This window comes from Rhinatrema bivittatum, chromosome 7 (assembly GCF_901001135.1).
Source record: "Rhinatrema bivittatum chromosome 7, aRhiBiv1.1, whole genome shotgun sequence".
NCBI lineage: Eukaryota > Metazoa > Chordata > Amphibia > Gymnophiona > Rhinatrematidae > Rhinatrema > Rhinatrema bivittatum.
This window is the reverse complement of record NC_042621.1, coordinates 201,656,872-201,680,738: the sequence shown is the minus strand read 5'-3', so window position 1 is coordinate 201,680,738 and position 23,867 is coordinate 201,656,872. Positions and strand designations below refer to the sequence as shown.

At 44.8% G+C, this 23,867-nt stretch overlaps 1 protein-coding gene across 2 annotated transcripts in view; it reads right to left on the bottom strand.

Annotated features, from left to right (window-relative positions):
- The window catches only part of CCDC6 (coiled-coil domain containing 6), a 351,904-nt gene that overhangs the window by 231,691 nt on the left and 96,346 nt on the right, over positions 1–23,867 (bottom strand). For both annotated transcript variants that reach the window (XM_029609756.1, XM_029609757.1), the window contains exon 3: positions 13,678–13,806. In XM_029609756.1, coding sequence (XP_029465616.1) covers positions 13,678–13,806 — 129 coding nt within the window. The remainder of the gene's footprint in view (positions 1–13,677; positions 13,807–23,867) is intronic.

Below are 23,867 nucleotides of genomic sequence, written 5' to 3'. Positions count from 1 at the left end.
GCACAGAGTCAAAAGCTACATGGGAGTAACTGAAGAAAAAGTAAACATTCTGGAGTAGCCCAGTCTGAGCCCCAACCTTAACCCAATCAAAAATCTGTACCATGGCTAAGACTGCATTCCAACACTCCCAAGGAATTGACAGACATGAACAGTTTTGTAAAGAAGAATGTTTGTGTTTATTGATTTAATAAATGGATTTACTACAAGTAACCACAGCAATGTACAATAAAAAACCTGAACATACATAATAAAATAGTAAATCAAAACCATGAATATACAACATAAAACAGTCACATTAAAATACTATAATATAAAAGGCAAACATGTTTACAAATGTAAAAACAAAAAGTCATTAAAGATTAGCAAAAACAAAATGCCACAGAATCTAGAGTTAGCACAAATACCTATTCTAAATTTAAACATACTACATAAGAACATAAGATATGCCATACTTGGTCAGTCCAAGGGTCCATAAACCAAAGAATGATCTAATACTGACAAATCCAGGTGTGCCAAGCTGGTGGAGACCTATCCCAATATACATAGCTGTAACCGCTGTCAGAGATAGTGCTACCAGGTATTGACTCAGCAGGAGTGTAGAGACATAACTGGATTTCATTTATGTATAAAAACATTTTTGGCCCTGAAAGATGCAGAAAGCAGAGTTACTTACCTGTAACAGGTGTTCTCAGAGGTCTGCAGGATATCCATCCTCACACATGGGTAACATCATCCGATAAAGCCCAGCACAGAACTTTGATCTGAAAAATTCTAGAGCTTTCAGCATGCAAGCTGTAGTCACCTCCCTGTCTCTCAGGCAGAGACCCTCAGTCCACGATATAGAAGATACATGGAAAAATCAACTCCCATGGGAAGTGAGAGGGTATTTTGAAGATTGACATTCTGGAATCCTTGGAGAACACCTGTTACAGATAAGCAACACTGCTTTCTCTGAGGACAAGCAGGATGGAAGTCCTCACACATGGATGAATTCCAAGGCAGAAGCTGCTGAGAACAGGAAAAATGTGGAAACCCATTAGTGCGGAATCACCACCATTCCCTCCCCACCCCCCCTTTTCCAGTTAGACAGCCAACCTATAAAGGCTCTAGGAGGGAAAAGTTGGGTTTTCCACCTCAAAGAGATTGGTATGACAGAAACCTTGATACGTAGCAAGGCATCCAAAGGCAAGGGCATAATGCGAGGTTGAGGCGAGAAGCACACAGCCGCACAAAAACCAATACAGTCAGAGCTTCTGAACAGTGAAATCTGATTAGCACTAGTAGCCCTAGGACCCCCTTGGGTGCAGACAAAGGGAAAAATTATCAAGTACAAGAGAAAAAAAAGCTCTTGAATCAAGACTGCAAAGTTGTTTTTTTTGTCTTTGGTGTCACAAGACAACAAAAAAATCAGCTGGGGCTAGACAGCCCAGCAGAAAGAAAACTACAGTTCATTATCAATTGAGTAACAAGACAGATTGGGCACACAGAGCGACACCCAAAGTATGTCCAGAAGGAAGAGTGGGCATGGAAACCAAATGTCCACCCAGAGAAGAAGCAGCAAGAAGCATCAGGGTTTGCAGCAGTCCCCAGCTGCCAAATTACTACAAGCACAAAATCTGACCTCCAAGGGTCAGATGGGATAAAATCCAGAGTGCCAAGGCATGAAGGACTACTCCTCCATTGTAAGCACCATGCCAAGATACTAAGCAGGGAAGTGAATTACAACTGAAGCTCAGCTTATTGATGTACTTCACCTTCAAGGGAAGCCAGGCGAAAGGGAGGCATCTCGGCCATGCATCTGGCCCAAAAGGCCCAAACAGAGAAAGGATCATGTACCCTTCTCTGAAGGTATATGCATTAACCATTCCCATGTGCCCCCTGGCTTCCTTGTAGACTGTCTGACAAAGTCAGAAGAAGGCAGACCCCTGGGCCGCAGGACAAAAGAAAGCCTCCAGGTTGTAGAAAATGCAGATTGAAAACTTCTTAATCATAGGAACCCCCTGGCAATCCCAGCAGGGAGTTGTCTGAGGCAAAAACAGCCCACAGGGCCCATCTACTCGCGGTAAACATATATTGAGAGAGTCCTAAACTCAAGCAGGGTGAGAGCAACCTGAAGTCGTCCGTAAACCTCTTTGTTAAGAGCGAACAGGAATGCTGCAAGAGGCAGCCCCTATGGAAGAAGACTTCCTCACTGATCTGGGAACCCAGTATGTACCAGAGAAGGAGCAGTCTAATCAGCAGAGCAGACTACCCATCAACCAAGCATAGGTATCAAACCTATGGCTCAAAATAACACCATGGTACACAAGCGGAAACGTTCAAGGATAGGGACTACCTTGTCAGCCAATGAACGTATCTACTGACATGGTCAGCTCTGAAAAAGGAAAAAAAAAAAAACCTTAAGTGACTGCAACATGGGTAGGGAGCTACTTTTGTGAGATCCCTCACGCCCAACCCAAGCTGCCATTGATACTGCAAGCAGTCGGAAGGCTGACAGAGCAGTCAAGAAACAGAGAGAGGGGAAACCTCCAAAGGGAGAGTGCCACACAAACGACATTGATCAGTAGGAGCAGCATGAAGTAAAACTGTGTATGTTAAGCTCAACAGGTAACAGAAGAGGCACTCCAACCTGCTACTGGGGAACAGCAGGCTCTATGAGGAGTTCCCATCCGGATAGCTCATCACCCACCACAAAGCATCCCGACTGTGCAGCAGTGCAACAATGAAGCGAGAGCTCCCAATAGACAGTCTTTGGATCCCATGCGAAAAAAGAGGGTGACTATCACTAAGAGGCTATGCCAACCTGGAGAATGGGGTGTGGGATTAAAAAAAACCAAAAAACAAAAACACTCTCCTAGAGCAGAAAACCTAGAGGGAACCTACTGAGGGCACCCACTAAAAGCCAATAGTCCGACCTCTCATTCACAAGGCGGGGAAAAAGTACATCGCTCAACTGGATTGGTTTGATTCTGGAAACCCTCCCACTCCCCAGATGAGAGTGGGGCAAAATTGCCCATCTATAAGGTTGAAATCGGTAGCCAGATCAGTCAATGGTGGCCATCTAGTCGAACACTAAGACCAACATGACGAGGCACAGGAAAGGCAGCGAAAGTGATCCAACTGACTATGCTGCTGCACAAATTCACAGGATATACTATCACCTCAGTCAGAGCCACACACAAAAGAGCAAATGCTCCCTGGAGGCTCCCCCCTAAAGGGGATCCAGAGTGAATGCCAATAAGGAAGGAGGCCATTAAAGGGAGAGGTATCCCTGGTATCCACCCCAAAAATGGAGTAAATAGGAATGCATTCTCAGTCAAGACGTCCCACTGCACTGGTGACTGCAGCGCACAGGTATCGGCACAAGCACACACACACACACACACACACACCAGCGGGTACCTAATAACTGTGGTGCCCTTCCCTAAATGTGTGTCCTGCAACAGCACTGTATACCACAGGCCTAGTAGTCCATGCTATGGCCTGGATGGGCACAAAAACTGCAGCAAGGACGGTGTGTGAAATTTCGCCATCGGTATCCTATAGCATTGCTGGGTGCCAGACACATGAAGGTACTAGAAGGCGCTATGGTGCCACCTGCCAACAGCTTCTGATAGCAATCAAGAGCCACTGTATTGATGCACCTGGCACAAAAACAATCTGGCATGGAAAATATATCATGATGCACATGGTAAATGGCACTTACCATAATACGATAATGGCGCCATGCACAACAGGAATGATGAAGAAAGCAATCACAGTGACGATGGTAATGCCGCAGCTCATGGTACCCAGGCACTCAGTGTGCTGACCGAGATGGTAGCACCCCGGCGGTGTTCATGGTGATTGACGGCAAAGACAATCCGTCAGCAGCAACCACGCTTTCAGCGCTCCACTGTCCTGACGATGCTCTATGGTGGCAAGAGCGCGCTCTGAGCTCAAGCAAGAGCAACAGTGCCAACTGCATTGCCCTTTGACTGCAGCACCTCCACAGCACCCCCAGTCGACACTAATAGCATCCCGCAACACCTACATGCTCAACAGTAAGGTCACTCCTGGCTGTGGAAGGTACCTCCACACCCACTGGTGCATGTGACAGCATCCATGGCGTGCGATGGCAACCATGGCACATGACAAACCCAGGTACTCAATGGGAATTATGGTGCCTGATGGCAATCCATGCACTCAATGACAGCCATTGTGCACAACAGGCAGACTGCAGTACCAATGGCATCCACGGCAACTAATGGCACCAAGATGCCCATGGCACTTGATGGCATCCATGCAGCTTGATGTCAAGGCACCCGATGGCAACCCAGGCGTTCGATGGCGTTGAAGGCAACCCTGGTGCCTCACGGCGGGCAAGACTTTTGAAGATGTTGAGGGCCTCCATGATGCTTGCAGATATCCATAGGGCTCAATGGCACTCAAAGACGTCCATGGTGCCCCAGCATTATGGCAGCATAGGCACCAGGTCCTTTGTTGGCGCCCCACTCAACATTGCAGACTGTGCTCTTTTGCATCTCTGGCATTCATGGTGCTGGATGGTACCCATGGCATTCAATGGTGCTACCTGCACTTATCCAGATATCAATGGTGCTCACAGTGCCCGATGGCATCCACGGTGCTCAACAGAATCTGTAGTACTTGACAGCATCAGTGTCATCTGTGCTTGATAGTGCTAATGGTATTTACTGGTATTGATGATGCTCACAGTGTATGGCGGCACTCTGACACTCAAAATTGATGGTGTCCATGGTGCTTGATGGCATCAATTGCATTGGTGGTTTTCATGGGGCTTAATGGTGCCTGTGGTGCCTAGTGGCATCACAATTGCCTATGTGCATGATGGCCTCTGACGCTCGATGTTATTGATGGCGCCTCAGGGCCTCAATCCAGGGTGCCAACTGATATCCATGGTATTCAACAGCATTGTAGCAGCCTTGTCACTATGGGGACCAAGGCACTTGATAGCATTCATAGCTCTATTGAGTGCCCCTAGCACTCAGAAGAAACTGCTACGCTGCCTGGTTCTCAACACGCTCCTAGGGCCATCAATACTCTGGCATGGACATGCACTGGCAACCAATGGTGGGTAAAACTTATCGTCCAGGGTCATGCTCACCCTCTCTCTCAAGGAGGTGCAGTGCCAGATCAATCTGACAAGCAGAAAGGAAGGCTACATCATCCAAGGCACCAGCTACGGAGACTAGTTCCCAGGAATGTGGGGAGAATGATCTCTCCTCACCACGGAGATCTTCATGGCCTAAGCCTCAATCTATGCCTAGCTATCGGACAGAACTTCCTGGAACTCCTTCCTGCATAGGAACTCAGGTAAATCCCCAGCAAAGACCTACTTGGACCCCAATGGATTGCATATTGCCAGTCCAAACAGGCACCGGACAAAGGCAAAAAACAGACAAGTTAAGGAGAGAAACAGGAATAAGCTGCATCTGCAGCACCATTTATTAAGGGGAAAAACCTCTGTCTGCTGCACGTGCATGAGGCCCACCATGTGGCTGACAGAGGTGCTAGAAAGCGAAAAAAAAATTAAACCTAAACTACCATAAGAGAAATGAGGGAAAAAAATTTAAAAAACAGCTGCTTGCAGATCCAGAACTTTTACAGCATTAGCTGTGAGGATATAGCTCAACTCACAACCACATGGCTAAGTGGAAAAAGAAAGACTAAGAGACTCTGCCTGTGAGACAGAGGTGGTTACAGCTGCACATGCCTATTACAACATGCTGAAAGCCCGTGTCTGCTCCATCGGATCATATCACCCATGTGTGAGGACTGTCATCCTGCTTGTCCTCAGAGAATATAGTATGTTCATGAGTAAAAAAAAATTCTCATTTAAATGCATGCAAGTTTGATACACTTGACAACAAAAAATGTTTTAAGGGGTAAGCAAATGTTGCTTATCTGTAACAGGTGTTCACAGGACTGCAGGATGTTAGTCCTCACATATGGGTGGGCGGGTTTCGTGAGGACTAACATCCTGCTGTTCTGTGAGAACACCTTTTACAGGTAAGCAACATTTGCTTTCTCACAGGACAAGCAGGATGGTAGTCCTCACATATGGGTGAGTACCGAGCTGAGGCTGTCCGAACATGCACCAAATGTACCCAAAGGCGTGCAACAGGCACAACAACTGGGGTGGAATTTGGTAGAGGGCATCCTGAACCCCACCGGGCAGGCGGAAGGGTGTTGATACGTCACATTGTAAACAGGTTACGAAGGACAGACTGGCCGAAAATGGAATCTTGTCTTACGGCTTTGCCAAGCAATAGTGGGCTGCAAAGGTATGGAGAGAACTCCAGGTGGCAGCCCTGCAAATGTCAGGAAGCGGCACCGATCGCAGGTGTGCTACTGAAGTCGCCATGGCCCTCAGAGTGTGCTTTAACACAGTCTTGAAATGGAATGCCCGCTTGCAGATAGCAAAAGGATATGCAGTCACTCAACCAGGAGGAGAGAGTCTGCTTACCCATAGGTTGCCCTAATTTGTTAGGGTGGAAAGAGACGAACAATTGAGTACTCTTCCTGTGGGCAACTGTACTGTCTAGATAAAATGCTAGAGCCCGTTTACAGTCAAGGGTATGCAGAGTCTGCTCTCCTGGATTGGAATGGGGCCTGGGAAAATAGGTAAGTAGTATGATGGATTGATTGACGTGAAAATCTGAAACTGCCTTAGGTAAGAATTTAGGGTGAGTGCAGAGTACTGCCCGGTCCTGCAGAAGTTTAGTGTAAGGCGAATAGGTAACTAGGGCCTGTAATTCACTAACTCTGCGAGCTGAAGTGACTGCCAAAAGGAAAATCACTTTCCATGTGAGATATCTGAGTTCACAAGAGTGAAGAGGCTCGAATGGTGGTTTCATGAGCCGACCTAAAACCAGATTAAGGTCCCAAGAAGGGGCCGGAGGACGCAGTGGAGGCTTGAGGTGAAGCAAGCCCTTCAAAAAACGTGTTACAAGGAGTTATACTGATATAGGAACATCCCCAAAACCTTTATGGAAGGCGGCTACTGCACTGACATGCATTCTGATGGAAGAAGTCTTTAGACCTGATTCTGATAAATGCCAGATAGTCCAAAAACTTCATGACTGGACAGGAAAAGGGGTCAAGGGACTGAGAAGAGCACCATGACATGAACCTTCTCCATTTGTAAGAGTAAGCTTTTCTCGTGGAAAGCTTCAGTGAAGCAATAAAGACATGAGAAACTGGTTCAGAAAGGTTAAGTGGCTGAAGGATTAACCTTTCAACATCCATGCCATCAGGGACAAGGCGTGAAGATTGGGATGGCGGAGGCACCCATCGTTTTGAGTGATCAGAAGCGGGTCCGTCCCTAAGGGAATGCGCCTATGAATAGAGAGATCCTGCAGTATTGGAAACCACACTTGGCGTGGCCAGTGAGGTGATATGAGGATCATGGTTCCCTTGTCCTGACGTAACTTCGAGAGACTTCGAGAGAAGAGGAAGTAGAGGGAATGCATAGAGCAGACTGGTTGCCCACGAGAGGGAGAATGCATCTCTAGGCTGAGAGTGTTTGTTGTGAATAAGAGAGCAGAAGTACTCTACTTTGCGGTTCTGAGGAGACGTAAAGAGGTCCATCTAAGGATATCTCCATTGTTGGAAGATTGAGTTCGCCACCAAGGGGTTGAGACACCACTCGTGCGGTTGAAAGATGCGACTCAGCTGGTCTGCCAACACATTGTCCACTCCCGGCAAGTAGGTGGCCCCGAGGTACATCGAATGGAAGAGAGATTCCGCCCAAATCTGTGCAGCTTCCTGACACAGAAGGAAGGAGCCCAGGCCTCCCTGTTTGTTGATGTACCACATGGCCACCTGGTTGTCCGTCTGAATCAGGATAACTTGATTTGAGAGGCGATCCTGAAATGCCCTGAGAGCATATCTTATTGCTGAAAGCTCCAGGAAATTTATTTGGTGTTTGGCTTCCTCTGGAGACCAAGAGCCTTGTGTCTGCAGATTGGCCACATGGGCTCCTCAACCGAGGTTGGAAGCATCGGTGCCTGAAAGGGCAAGCCTTGGAGGAGATTGGTCTGATGCCTCCACCAGGCAAGAGACTGACGGAGTGAGACAGTTACGTAGACCATGGTCAACAGGGCTGAACGCTTTGAGTCCATTGGGACCGTAGAGTCCACTGAATGACTCTCATGGCTAATCGTGCCATTGGTGTGACTTGCACTGAGGACACCATGTGTCCCAGAAGGATGAGAAAGTGACGAGCAGTCGCAGACTGCTGAGACTGCAGAGACTGCAGCTAGTGTGCAAGAGACACGAGAGTGAGCGCTCGCTGTTGAGGCAGAAAAGCCTTTGCCTGCAAGGTGTCCAAGTCTGCCACAATGAACGACAAGGTTTGAGATGGGACTAAGTAGGATTTGTCGTAGTTGATGAGAAATCCTAATGAAATTAGAGTGTGTAAGGTTAGATTGAGGGATGACCAGAGCAATCTAACCAATCGTCTAGATAGGGGTAGACGTGAACACCTTGGGTCCTGAGGAAGGCTGCAACTACTACGAGGCATTTTGTGAAGGCTCGTGGTGCAGATGCTAGGCCAAATGGAAGCACTCTGTATTGATAGTGCTTGGGGCCTACTAGAAACCTCAGGTATTTGCGATGAGATGGAGTTATCGCAATATGAGTGTATGCATCCTGGAGGTCTAGAGAGCAGAGCCAGTCTCCTCTTTGTAAAAAGAGGAAGAAGCGAGCCTAAGGTTACCATCTTGAGCTTCTCTCGCTGGAGGTACTTGAGGGCCCATAGGTCCAGGATAGGACAAACACCTCCTGATTTTTTGGGGATTAGAAAGTACCAGGAATAGAACCCTAGGCCGTGCTGAGAGTAGGGTACGGGTTCTATTGCCTTGGACTGGAGAAGGAGGGAGACCTCTTGATCCAGAAGAACGGAGTGATCGGATGTTCTCCACATCAGTAGAGGTGGGGAGTCCAGTGGTATGGAGAGAAAGTTCAGATGGTAACCCTGAGCAATTATTGCCAGTACCCATTGGTCTGAGGTGACTGAGTGCCATATGTTGTGGAAGTGGCACAATCGACCTCCCACTGGTATGTAAGGCAGTGGAATCTGGAAGGGAACCAATTCAGACATTTCCTTCACAAAATGTATAAAGGAGAGGTCCTCTGGAGGAGAACTCTTCCTACTTTCAGTGGGTGAAGGTGGTGAAGGTAAATCGGTGTCTGGTGAGGAATCATCAGTCCAGGTATCATAAGGATCAGCACCTGTCCCTCTAGGAACTAGAGGGGGATGGGGTGGTGGAATACCTGAAGGTCCTGGTCTAGGCTCCGAAGGAATAATTGGAGGCACCGGCATCGAGAGATGGCTCTGTGGCGATGGATGTAACGGCACCAATGGTTGGATCGTGGCGAGGGACGTATCGGCATCGATGGCTGAGGCAGGACTCCGGATGGAGGAATGCAGAACGGCGTTTCTCCTCCTGATGACAGAGTAAGTGGAGAGGGCACCGGAGCCATCGGTGGAAAAGCAGCAATGAGTGCTTCCATCCTGGAGAGCAGCAGTGCCAATGCTGCTGGAATCGGGTCTGTGCTCGGTTCCACAATCGGTACCGGTGTCGGTGCCGGAGGAACCTGGAGTAGTTGCATCGCCTTGTCGATGGCCTCCTGAACCATCCGGTCCAGTTCTTCTCGGAGACCTGGAGCAAGTAGCCCTGGCTCCAGAACAGAAGAAGGAGGCAGATTCATAGCCGGAGGGACCACTGTTAAAAGCGGAGTCGCGGCTCCCGATCCCTTGTCGGGTGAGGGTTGCCTCGGTGACCCGGTCGCTGAAAAGGTCTGTGCCTTTTCTGGACGGGGTTTTTTCAACGGTGGCTCGGACAATGGCGAGGTTGATGACTTCGCTCCCTCGATGGTCCGAGGCTTACGATGTCGATGTTTCTCTCTGCGATCCCCTTGGTCCTGAGGCGGAGTAGAAGGTGACGAAGGCCGCGATGTCGTTTATGCTGGACTGTCACCGGCTGGTGGTAGATACTGGCGCAAAGTTGACTGTGCCGGTTCCGAGGATGTTGATGCAACGGACGGAGTCGGGGTTTGAGCACAGAAGAGAAGTTCCATCTTCTCCATTCTGGCCTTGTGACCTTTTGGTGTCAATTAAGGCACATTTGGTGCAGGTTAGGACATCGTGCTCTCGTCCAAGACACATTACACAGACTTTATGAGGGTCTGTGATAGACAAGGTGCGAGTACAGTCCGGGCACCGACGGAACCCAGACGCCATGGCCATAGAAAAAAATTGAGCCATGGTACGGTCGATGGTAATAGACTGAAAATGGGCAAAAACTTACCGGAGTACCGCGGCTTGAAGAAAGTTAAAGGAGGGACCCCTGTGGAGCAAATAAACTTTTAGTAATTCTGTGAGGAAAATTCCTGTCAGGAATCTCTGCAGAGCTCCTTTACCACGAGGCTACTGCTGCGCGGAAAAAAGAAGACTGAAGGGGGACCCCTGCTGGCTGCAGGGTTGGTGCCATGGTGGGCATGCCCAGTAGGGGCCACAGTTCTGGAAACTGACAGAAGTTTTCCATGATTGGGCTCCATCCTGTGATGTCACTCATATGTGAGAACTACCATCCTGCTTGTCCTGTGAGAACAGACTTTCTATAGCTATTGCAGAACTAAAGTAGTTCTCGGAATGAAAAGACATTAAAAGCCCAAATAAATGTTATCACCGAAGCAGCAGTTTGAACATGTCAAACAGATTTTCTTTTTTTTTTTTTTTTAATAGCAACAGTACTATTAGTAGGCATCAGATAAATGCCTTTTTCGCATGGCTCACTTGCAAGCTATGCACTAACATGCTGAAAATCTGGCTTCAATTCTCAAACCTCCTGATTCCCGGGCTGGCCAAGGCTGCGAATGATGTGGAGAAATCAGTCAAGGATTCTTGAGGTGGAAGGAGGGAACCCTAGCTATCATACAATAGTGATACCTAGTGTTGTTTCAGTGTCTATCATACCTCCACCTCCCCCCCTCCCCCCAGCCCACTTCTCTCCTATGAGACATACATAATTAAGGTGGAAAAAATTCCGTTCTCTGCAGGCATGTGCAAAGTCCATGGGTTATTTTTCTCAGTTCATTTTGTTTCAGTTCTCAACCCACCCCAACACACATGCTGATGAAAGAGCAACTGTGAAGACTGACGTGTACGCGATGCTACTCAGAGTAAGTAGGCATAATGGGAAAAGAAGCTGGTTTTGCTACAGAGAAGAGCCGGTAAGCAGGCTTCCACAAGCTTTGAATCACTCTAACAAGCAATTTAAAATGAGAAATTACTACTTACCTGATAATTTCCTTTTCTTTAGGTCAGTCAGATGAATCTAGAACAAGTGGGTTATGCATTCTTACCAGCAGATGGAAATGGAGTAAACTGATGCCACAGTATATATACCCCTGCAGTTACATCAGCCTGCCAGTACTCTCTTCAAAAGCATCTGAGGACAGACTAGCAAAAAACTTGATGAAAAACAGATAACCATTGCAATACTCAGCTAACAGGCAACACTTAGTCCTGGGGGAATTCTGCGCATAATTGCCAAATTCTGCACACAAAATGGCAGAGGAGACCCCGGTATGCCGCAATGAAGCGCACAGTTTGCAGCGAAGATGTAGGTCCCCAGTGCGCCATTCATGGCGAAGATGGTGTGCCACAAAAGGAGCATGCGCACCATTCGCAGCGAACATGAAGGCCCCAGTGAGCATGAATGTATGTAGAGATGTGTGAGGAGGAGGAGGTGAGAAGGTGAGAGAGGGGGGGTGAAGGGGGAGAGGGAGAGAGGAGGTGAGAGAGCAAGCAGGGGGAAGAGAGACTCTCTGCACTCCAGCACCCTTGCGCAGTCAGCTCTAACAATGAGTTCCCCAACCAAGGAGACTCTCATCCGTTGTCAGGACTAGCCAGTATGGAGGGGATAGTGAAACTCCCTTCCATAGATGATCCGCCTGCAGCCACCAGTGTAGTTAAGAGCTCCCCTATGAGGAAAGACTAAAGAGGTTAAGACTGTTCAGCTTGGAGAAGAGACAGCTGAGGGGGGATATGATAGAGGTCTTTAAAATCATGAGATGTCTAGAACAGGTAAATGTGAATCGGTTATTTACTCTTTCGAATAATAGAAGGACTAGGGAGCACTCCATAAGTTAGCATGGGGCACATTTAAAACTAATCAGATAAAGTTCTTTTTCACTCAGCGCACAATTAAACTCAAATTTGTTGCCAGGGGATGTGGTTAGTGCAGTTAGTGTAGCTGGGTTTAAAAAAAGGTTTGGATATGTTCTTGGAGACGTCCATTACCTGCTATTAATCAAGTTGACTTAGAAAATAGACCCTGCTATTACTAGCATCAGTAGAATAGGATAGACTTAGTTTTTGGACACATGGTAGGAGCATGTGACAGGGGCCGGCCAATGGCACGGATACCCTGTCACATGGTAAGGGCAAAGGGCCATCGGCGCCATCTTTATGAGTAGCAGCCGACGGCCCGAGAACGGGAGATCGCTCCCGGGACCACCACTGGACCACCAGGTAATTTTAAAATGTTTTGGGAGGGGATCGGGAGGGTGGGGGAAGCTAAGGGGTCATTTTTAAAGGGTTGGGTGGGGGTTGTTTTTTTTTTTGTTTTGTTTTGTTTTTTTTTTTTAATCGGGCCATCGGCGCCATTTTTGAGTGGCAGCCAAAATGGCGCCGATGGCCCGAGAGCGGGAGATTGGTCCCTGCGCCCCCACTGGACCACCAGGGACTCGTAAAACATTTTGGGGGGGTTCGGGAGGGTCAGGGAAGGTAAGGGATTAGTTTTATAGAGTCGGGGTGGGTTTAGGGGTTGTTTTGGTGTGCCGGTTTTCCCGCCCTCCCCCCAAATAACTCCAGTTAGTGGAATACTAACAGGAGTAACGATTTTTCACGATAAATCGGGAAAATTTCTATTATATCGCGCACTCTAACGATTTTTGACTATTTAAAAAATATCGGATGATTTTTTTAAATCGTCAAAAAAGATTCACATCCCTAATGTGTGTATGTGTGTATATATATATATATATATATATATCTCCAAAAAATATATATACAAAAAAAACCCTATATATCTATAGTTTCTTAGTGTCCAGCATCTAGTCAGATGACTCCAGAACAAGTGGATTTTGCATATATATATGTACACATATATACATACACACAGAGCCAAAAAAAATCCTAATTTATACTCTGGCTATACCCTTTTGGAGATGCAGCCTCTAAATTATGACAATATAATCAAAGGAGATCTAAGCCACCCAAGATTTTGCTACAGCAAGGGAAGAAATGTAACAGTGGTGCTGCTACTAGGAATAAGTGAGGACCTTTAATATATAATCCAGTAATTCACACAAGCATTTATCTATGTGTCAACTAAGCAAGGGTATGAATTACTTTAAAAAATTGTTTCGAAATAAATGCTTTTATGTAAATCTATTAAGGGTATTTCATTTATTCATTTTATCCAGTTACAAAGAGGAAGTGTTTACAGTAATAAGAATGAAACAAAAATGCCAGGTACCAATAACATTCTTTTTCTATAAATATACATCTGTATGAAATCATTTTGAATCAAACTGTTGCATGGGATTAGTTTTTCGAATTGCAATAAAGTGAAAAGTTTTTACCTGTTCCAATGTAAGCTGCTTCGAAATAGTGTCATTTTCCAGTTTTTTTATTTTCTTCATCAGTTTGTTCACTTGAAATTCTTGTTCTTGCTCTAAATGTTGCTCAAGCTCAGCCTTCTCATGCTGTAACTGAAGAGATTTACAAGAAAAGGATTGGAAGAAAACCAGATCAGTTCAGGATAAGAGAAAGAAAATGGCGTCAATACCTGTAGGATACTCAGAAGCTAAAAGGTTACCACTATTCATCTTATATTTATAAAATGCCTAAATATTTAAGGTATGATCAATCAGCAGCAGCTGCCAATAACTCTCTGATCTAGAAATGTGATCACAAAGGTGAGGCAAGTATTGTGCAAGGAAAATGAGCCACATAATACTCCACAGAGGGATAAACTTGTGACTTTAATGGGCAGTTGGTTTCATGCCACTTATTTCATACATAAATAATGTAGATACAACTGGGTTCATCTAAAATATATATAAGCAGACAAGTGCATTTACTGAATTCTAATCCCAAATCCAAGTTTTATTCTAGTTTATAAACACACAACCATCTCTTCGCCCCAAAGTAAAAGCAAACACCTCACATATTCTGGCAGCACAAAATAGCTTATTTTACTCTTGTCCAATGTACAGAGCATATGCATTTTTGCAGAGCAACCATTACGTAAATAGGTATCAAGCCTTTTTTTTTTTATGTTCTCCATCTCAATTCTCTCCTATTTTTGTCTAATTAGCTGTTTTTATATTCCATTCCCCGAAACCCCCAATTGATTTGCCATTTAACTGTCATCTCTCTCCTTTACTTCTTTTCCGAACCCTCCCTTTTCTCTTCCTCAAATCTTTTTTTCTGGTCCTTTTTGCCCTCCACCATATTCCCTTGCATCTCTCTACTTTATCTTTGTTAATAGCATCCTTAATTCCTTACTTCATTGCCTTCTACATTCCTCCCCTTCTTCCAAATCTTTTGCTTTCTCTCCTTTAGTGTGGATATGGTACAATGGCAGTACTCTATTTTTAGCTCTCCAATTTCTCACACCCTCTATCACACTTAATTCACTCCCCATATCTAAAATCTGTTAATTTCTCCTTTTTTCCTATCCCAATCATTTTTTTCCCATCCCCACTTTCAGGTTCTCATCCTTGGGTTTTGTTTTTTGGGGTTTTTTTTAAGATCTACTCTCTTACCTACCCATTTCAATGTTTTATTCTTTCCTCTATGCCAGGTGGCCAACTTCAGTCCCCGAGACCCATGAACAGGCCAGATTTTCAGGATCCACAGTAAATGTGCATGCAATGGAGGTAGTGCATGCACATCTATCTCATGCACATTCATTGTGGATATCCTGAAAACCAGGCCTGGTTGTGGCTCTCAAGGACCAGAGTTGGCCACCCCTGCTTTATTTTTCCTCTCCATCCCTTCAGGGTATTCCTTCTTCCCTTTCCTCCCCAACTCCACATCCTCTTTTCAGAGTCCTCTCAACTCTGCCCTCCTGTTAAGATTCATCTTAGTCCCAAATCCCTTCTTTTCAGGGTTTTCTCCTCATCCACAGCTGTATCAGCCTGACTGAAAGCAGAAGGAAATGAATGACAGCAATATCTGCAGGAACAGTACATTTTTAAAAAAAATTTGGGGGGGGCAGGGATGTTGAAGGAAACGAGCACAACAATAGCGATAGAACTGGGAAGCGAGAGAGACAGACAGCAGTGGCCACATCTAAAAGGGAGGTGGGCTTTAGAATTGGGAAGAAAAGAAAGGCCCTGTCAGCATGGAGAAAAAGAGGGTGGTAGATGGTAGCATCCAGAGGACATCAGGCAAGTGGGAGGGAAGGAGAGTGATTGGTAGTAGCAGTATTTGTAAGTGTTGAGGAGAGGGAGGGGAATGAGGTGGCCTATGACAGCATTAGCAAACAAACAGAAAGAACGACTCATGGCAACAGCAGCATTAGGAGATGGGAAGGTGGTAGTGGTTGGTTGCAGCAGCCTTACTGGGTGGGTAAGAGACTGCAGCATTATCTGGAGAGGTGGGGTGGTGAGTGGAAGCCATGGGAAACAGGAGAAAGATAGACAGTGATGAGAAGGAAAGCCTGTAGCAGTAACAGGTGACTAGTGAGGATGCAGAACTTGCTTTTGTTCCCAGATTATGAATCCTATAGATGTTTCCTCTAATCAGTGATGTCCTCATGCTGCTGCTTTCACTGTAGGTGAACGAGTAGAAGAGGAGCAGGTTGAGAGGACAAAATCTGCCGTAACGTTTCTACCTCCTGTCTCCAACCATAGTAACAGTGATCACAAAAAAACCCCTACTACTACTGGTTGTAATGTGGTACCAGGAAATTTGCACCCTAGTTAAATGAATTATAGACAATATGTTCAAGCAAAATCAGTAATCTGTCAAGCAAAATAGTTGGCAGAATTAGTTCAACTAAACTATATCCTTCAAAATGCAGCACTAAAGTACATTCAATCAAACCATACTGGTCAAATGCTCCAAGCCCTCTCTGCTAACAGTGTATTCCTAGTTCCATCATATTAATCAGCAATTAAATATTCCACTAAAACAGACAGACAATGGATATTCCTCTCAACAGTAAATTTCTAAAACACTGTAAAAAGCTTTTAATGAACAAAGTACATTTTAATAAGCCCTAAAAATGCCAATCCCATAATTTAATATCCTACTCTAAGATTAATGATTAGCTCTTATCAAGCCAGTACATGAACACAACTTATTCCTTAAGATATGTTATTGTAGCTCTCATTACCACACCCTTGACCTACATCTGAAAAATGTATACTATCACTGTAGGTTGGTGCAATGGTCTTGCAACTAGTACCAAACAAGATAAGAATTTGATCTGCAGCAGGCAGTCCAACAGTGGGCTTGAATGAAGAGGATGTTAAATAGAGAATGTGCCTATAGATAAAAAGTGTTGGTGCTGCCAAACACCTCACACACCAGTAGATGGGCAACATTGTGTGTGCCAAGTGTAAACCATAAAACAATAGGAAGATCACTTAACATAACTGACAAAAACTTAACTTCATTCCAATGTCCCAGTACAACAATAAGCTGCATCCAGCAGAAATAAAAACAAATTCAAGTGATCGCCTAGGTGAGCAAATAGGCAATAGAGTGCAATTTAGCTAAGCCAGTGGTAGGAAAAGGAAAATAAAATCAATAGTCAGCTAGAATATTGATATAAGATCATAAAGTCAACAAAAAAAGTCGGGAGTAAACACCTACAGTCCTAAGTCATTTTTAGTCAAATTTGAGTGAGTGGATTTCTACTCCTCTGGCTAAGATACAGTCAATTCTTTCACTAATATGGTTTAGAGAATTAACAGAAAAAGTGCTTTTAAGAATTTTTGGCCAACCCAATAGTGGAGTAGCAGTGTTACATATGCCATGTGGAAAATCTGGGATTGATTTTTACATTACTGTTTTTGCTCCCCAGGCTGGCTGAAACTAGGGATGCTGAATACACAATAGGATTCTGGAGAAAGCCACTATCTTGGGAGGATGGGGGGGGGGGGGGGGGGGGAGGAGGAAAAGAAGAGATGGAATGAAGTCTCAGGTAGCTGAGAACAAGATTCAATATACCTTAAGCCAGTTCAGACTGGTTTCCATCTCAGTTAGAACCTAAGACAATAGTGGAAACTCCCAGAGAAAAAAAAAACAAAGGATAGATGAATATTTCATGCCTAGTTTCCTTCTTTAGTAAACAAATCTGCATATAGTTATAACATTAAACATTTGAGATGGTTTTCCCTATTCGAAACTAAGCAAGAAATGAGTCAGCTGGTAACAGGTAACAAATAAGGCAAATATAATAATGCTCAATATCAATTGATAGGCAGTGTTAAAAATGCTCAATAGCATTTGTGTTCAAAACTCCAAGATTTCAATTGAACTTAACTGGCCTATTTTCTCACTAGAAATAAAAATTAAAAGGGATTCAACGATCTAGAGGACATAAAATATATAAGTAAGGGGTCACTAGATGCTCTACTACCTGTGCCACAAATTAAGTGAAACTTCAGTTCAAAATTTATTAGAGTAGAAGAGGGGGAAAGGAAGGTAATGAGACAGGACAACTATTATCTTTAACAGTAATAATCACTTCCCATCAGCAAGTTTGCTTGCTGTAAACAGGGTTCTCCATTTACAGCAAATCAAATTAGCCATGACATGAGAGACATCCAATGGCACCAAATGAACCCCTTTCTCATAGTGGTTTTGCACTACTGAACATGTATGGGAGTTTCTAAGTAGGCACTGCTTGATGAGCCCATCCGCTTAGAGGTAGCTTCATACTTCACTCTCCAGGGAGGCAGGTATTAAGTATGACTAATTCATCTTATCTACAAAGAACCTTGTTTACAGCAAGCTTGCTGGCTTTTCTGTGCCAACAAGCAGGGCTGAATTAGCCATGACATGAGGGGAGTCCCAAGCTAAGGACTGCAGTGGTGAACTACTGAAAAAACAACCTGGACCCCATTGTGGAGAGGGGTTTACGGAGTGATCAGGCTTACTCAAAGTTAATGTGCTTCCTGATATATTATCCAGACAGTAATGGGACATAAATGTGAACTGACAACAGAGTCTCAGTTCTGCAAATGTCTTCAATGGGCACAGCTCGCAGATAAGCCACTGAGGTAACCACTGCTATTTGATAAACTTTATAGACCAAAAAGTCAACTGTATAAATTATGATGTATATAGAAATATTCAATACAAAAGGAACATCATAGGTAACAGCTGTTTTTTTGGATTGTGATACCTCATACAATATAGAGCTTCTCTGTACTTGTTAGAGGGTGCTCTCCTGCAACAAGAAGTCACGTTTTAAGCGTTAACCATAATGTGTGAGATTGGTTTTACGCTATAAAGACTTTCTTTGTGTATAATCACAGGTATCAGCAATCGCATAATTTTTCAAGGTGCATTGCAAATTTTATCAATTTTTTTAAAAATTATAGTAAAGACTAGGAGGGATGTAAACAGATCACTTATTGTACGCTTAGCGTGCAGAGGTGACAGCTTTTACTGAAACACCGGCATGAACCCGACACGTCCGTGTTTCGTGGACTTCTTCAGGGGTTTGTTTTTGCAGCAGTGTATTATTGAAAGCCTGTCCCATCACATCGACGCTTTGTGCGTGATCACAGCTTAAAGAAGCTTCTTGTTGCAGGAGAGCACCCTCTAACAAGAAGCTTCTTGTTGCAGGAGAGCACCCTCTAACAAGAAGCTTCTTGTTGCAGGAGAGCACCCTCTAACAAGTACAGAGAGGCTCTATATTGTATGAGGTATCACAATCCAAAAAAACAGCTGTTACCTATGATGTTCCTTTTGTATTGAATATTTGATAAACTTTGGCACAGTCTGATCTGGAGACCAGAGTATAGCAATGTGCAGTTTGCTAGCCAGTTAGACAATGTGCGCTTAACAACTACTATTCCCAGTCTATAAGGATCATAAAAGACAAAGTAGCGAAGCCCAATAATGTGACTGAGTTCACTTTAAACAATAAGACAAAGCCCTCTTGCAGCCCAATAAATGCAAGGCATTCTCTCCATGTGCATGAGGTCTCAGAAAGAACATGGGCCACACAATGACTATTCCAATGGAAAATTGAAACCACTTTTGGCAGAAACCTGGGGTGAGTGCGAAAAGCCACTGTTGTGAAGCTCACCAATTTCTAGTCAATGTAATCTTAACTAGGAACACTACTTTTCAGATAAATGTCAAAGAAGTCAACTAATGGTTCATAAAGTGGCTTCATCATGTAAGGGATGTGGACCCTTGGGGTTTTGGTGTGGTTAACGCAGTCTAAAGAGTGAACTCCCAAGCCCACACCAACAGCTGGCAGATGAACCCTGGGATGGGACTGGACCAGCCCATTTCCTCACAGGTTGAGCCCTTGGGTTCCGGAGGCCGGCATGATTTGGATGACAGCTCCTCAGAGTATGGGGAGAGAGAATCCGGAGTCAGACTGGGTCAGAGGATGGGAGCAAGCGAGAATAGTCTAGGGCCAGGCAGAGGTCTGATCGAGGTAGTCAGTCCAAGGGGTAGGCAGGAGCAAGGCAGACTGGACACACGAGGCACGGAGACAAGCATGCAGAAACACACATGGCTATATGGCAGGAGACCCATTGAGGTGAAGTACAGGAATCGTGGCTGGGTTTAAAATACCCAGCCACATGACATCATCAGGGAGCGACAGAGCTGGCCTTTTCTGCCTTGGAGTCCTTATAAGCCTGTGCGGCAGCGAAAATGCTAGCGGAGTCCAAGCCGCAAAGCAAGGTAGAGAGTGTCTTTGGTGGGCCTGATTGAGGGGTGAATGCAGCTGGTCATAGAGCTGTCCCACAACCAGACAAACATAACAGTACACCCCCTCTTAAATCCCCCCTCCCCGGGATTCTAGGATTTCTGTGGGAAACACTGATGAAACGCTTATCAGTTGAAGGGTCTGAAGATTAGCTGCGAACTCCCAAAAATGTTCCTCTGGCTGAAGTTTTTCCAAGAGATCAAGTACTCCTCATGGTTCCACCATTTCCTGGAGTCTGACAGTTTCTGTAGGTTTCAGTGGTAGCGTGATGGCCAGCGGAGGATTAATGGTTTCAGCAGAGACATATGGAATATACTGTGCACTTCAATGGGGGCGGTAGTTTTAGCTAGTATGATACAGGTCCCACCTGTCTCGATTTGAAATGGTCCAATGAACAGAGGAATGAATTTTGAAGGTACTTTGAGGCATAGGTTCAGAGAACTTAACCAGACTAAGTCCCCTGGTTTAAATTGAGGGGCAGGTTGTCATTCTTTGTCTGCCTGTCATTTAAAATGATCAGCTGCCTGGGTGAGTAGAAGGGTGGTCCTTTACCAGAGGTTTCAAAGATCTTGAGTGACCGTGTTAGCCGCTGGACAAGGTATAGAAAGTGAGCCAGGGAGAGGAACCCGGGAGGTTTTGCCGCAGATGATCTGGAAAGGCAATGAGCTTGTAGAAATGCCAACGTGACTGTTGTGGCAGAATTCTGCCCATGGGAGAAGTGTAGTCCAGTCAACCAGCTGGTTGACTGGACTGAAAATTTTGAAGATTTGATTGACCCTCTGGTTTGCCCAATTCCTTGTGGATGGTAGGCTGTTGTAAAGTCAAATGTGATTCCGAATTTCTTGCAGAGGGCTCTCTAAAACCGGTCTGTAAACAGGACACCTTGGACCGAAAGGATGTGAGAGGGGCACTCATGGAGGCAAAAAATGTGTTGCACAAAGATTGCCAACTCTTGAGCTGAGGGTAGGCCAGGAAGTGACATGAAATGGACCATTTTAGAAAATTAATCCACCATGACACATATTGTGGTGTGGCCATTAGAGAGATAGGTCTGAGATAAAAAAATCAGTGGACACATGGATCCAAGGTTCCTCGGGGGCTGGCAACAGCTGTATAGCTCTCAGTGTCAAGCAGGAGGGTTATTGTGCTGGGCATAAACAAGACAGGACTCTTCATAATGTTTTACGTCTACCTTCACCTGGAGCCACCAGTATTGAAGGAGTTCTTGGGTGCAAGCAATTCCAGGATGTCCTACCATACGTCATGGAACCATTTCAATGCCTTTTCATGGAGTCACCTGGATATTACCATCTTCCTGGGTGGGACTGGTGTTGCAGCAGTGTCTATTATCCTCATCTGATCTATAATGTGTCGAGGGGGCTTTGGGTTATCCTCTGGCTGGAAGGAGTGTGAGAGAGCGTCTGCTCACTGGTTTTTCACTGCTGGTCGATAACAAAACTCGAAATAGAAGCGATTGAAAAACAGTGACCACCTAGCCTGTTGTGGGTTGAAACATTGCATCTATTGTAGGTACTCCAGGTTTTTCTGGTCGATTTACATAGTCATTGGATGTCTGGCTCCTTCAAAGAGGAAGCACCATTCTTCTATGGCCAGTTTTACAGCGAGAAGCTCCTGATCTCCAATCATATAATTTCTTTGCTGGTGTGAACTTCTTGAATGAGGAGGAGCAGCATGGTACAAGAGTCCTTTGGTTGTTGTGTTGAGCAAGGACAGTCCCTATCCCAAGGATAGAGGCATGTTGGAAACAGGATACTGGACTTGACAGACCCTTGGTCTGACCCAGTATGACATATCTTATGTTATGTTCCACAATAGAGTTGAGTAGGACAGGGATGTCTAAGACAAGGTCCGTGTGAGAATATTCACTTGACAGAGTGCAAGTCCTGTATAGCCTCCTCTGGCCAGTGTCTGATATCCATACCCTTTTTAGTAAGGGCCGTAAGTGGAGCTGTGAGGAGGAATACCCAGGTATAAATTGCCTGTAATAATCTGCAAACCCAAGGAACTGTTGCATCACCCTAAGTCCCTCAGGCTGGGGCCAGTCTAGAATGGCTCTCACCTTAGCGCAGTGGTTCTCAACCCTGTCCTGGGGACCCCCCCAGCCAATCGGGTTTTCAGGATATCCACAATGAATATGCATGAGAGAAAATTTGCATACACTGCCTCCATAACATGCAAATTTTCTCTCATGCATATTCATTGTGGATATCCTAAAAACCCGACTGGCTGGGGGGGGGTCCCCAGGACAGGGTTGAGAACCACTGCCTTAGCGGGATCCGTGTGAAAGCCACATTGGGAGAGGATATACTCCAAAAAGGGAAACTCTTCCTGCTCGAAGGTGCATTTTTCCAATTTCGCATAGTTCATGCTCCCACAACCGCTGAAGTACTTGCTCATCGTACTCCCACTGTTGCTTCAGGGAACAAGAGAACATGAAAATATCATCAAGACTGACAAAGATATGGCAGTATAGGTGGTCTTGGAAAATCTTGTTTACCATGTTCTGGAATATGGTGGTGACATTACAAAGCCCAAATGGCATGACTAAATATTAATAGTGGCCATTTCTTGTATTAAATGATGTTTTCCCACTCATCTCCCTTGTAAGTGTATGAGATTATAATCTCTGTAAATACAGCTTGGTGAAAATCCTTGCCCCTTGCACGTGATCAAAGAAATATGAAATAAGGGGCAAAGATTATAGATTCTTCTTAATGATGAGCGTTAAGGCCCCTGTAGTAAATGCAGGGCCTGGGAGATCAGTCTTTTTTGCCAATGAAACAGCCTACCCAGCCAGGGAGGAGGAAGGCAGGATAAAGCCTCTTTCCAGGTTTTCCTTTATGTACTAGGACATGACAGCAGTTTCTGGTACCCTACCCTGCAGAGGCATCTTCCCTGGCAGGAGGACTATAAGACATTTATAGGACCTATGCAGGGGTAGAATCTCTGCTCGCTTATTGAATATGCAGCATACAAGTATAGTAGGCCTGGCACAGTCGTGGCCACAGTTAAGGTGAGTGGAGGCAGAACTGCAGATAGGCAGCTGTTGGGGCACATGGAACCCCAAAGCACCAATTGCAGGGTGTGCCAGTCGATGACAGATTAGTCCTGCTGAAGCCAAGGCAGGCCCAGGATGATGGGATTAATTGCTCTGGGAATCACATGGAAGAGATCACCTTTTTTTTAATTTAAATTTTATTAATTTTCATCAATGATATACATCATAAAAAACAAGAAAATATGTTACAATGTAATATATTCATATAAACCATATATCAATAATAATCTATTACATGCAATTTATACCCTATAATTGGGGGAGATATAACATAACCATCAAATAAAATAACCAATAGTGGGATAAACAAAATATTTAGGAGTAAACATTTTTACTGGGCTTCACTCTCAGATGTTCATGCCTGATTTTTATCTACTAAAAAAGTTTCTAGATGAATCGGATCAACAAAACCAAATTTCTTTCCTTTGTAATTAACCAAACATGGGAATGTTAAAAGCACCTAGTGCTAACACTGGAGCTTTTAAGGACAAAAAGCTCCTCCTTCTTGCCTGAGTGGCTCTTGCCACATCTGGAAAAATTTGGACTTTGTGTCCACAAAACAACATCTTTAACAGCAAAAATGTTTTTAAACAATTTTTCTTTATCTTGCTCTGCCACAAAAGAAATAATTAAGAGTGGCTCTATTATCTATCAGGTCTATCGACTCTTCAAGGAAGGTAAAAATGCCTGGAGAAGGTGGAGCTTCCCCCTCAATCTGACCCCCAGTTTGTCTGGAGGGCTTTTTAGGTAAATAATAAATTTTAGATAATTTGGGGATA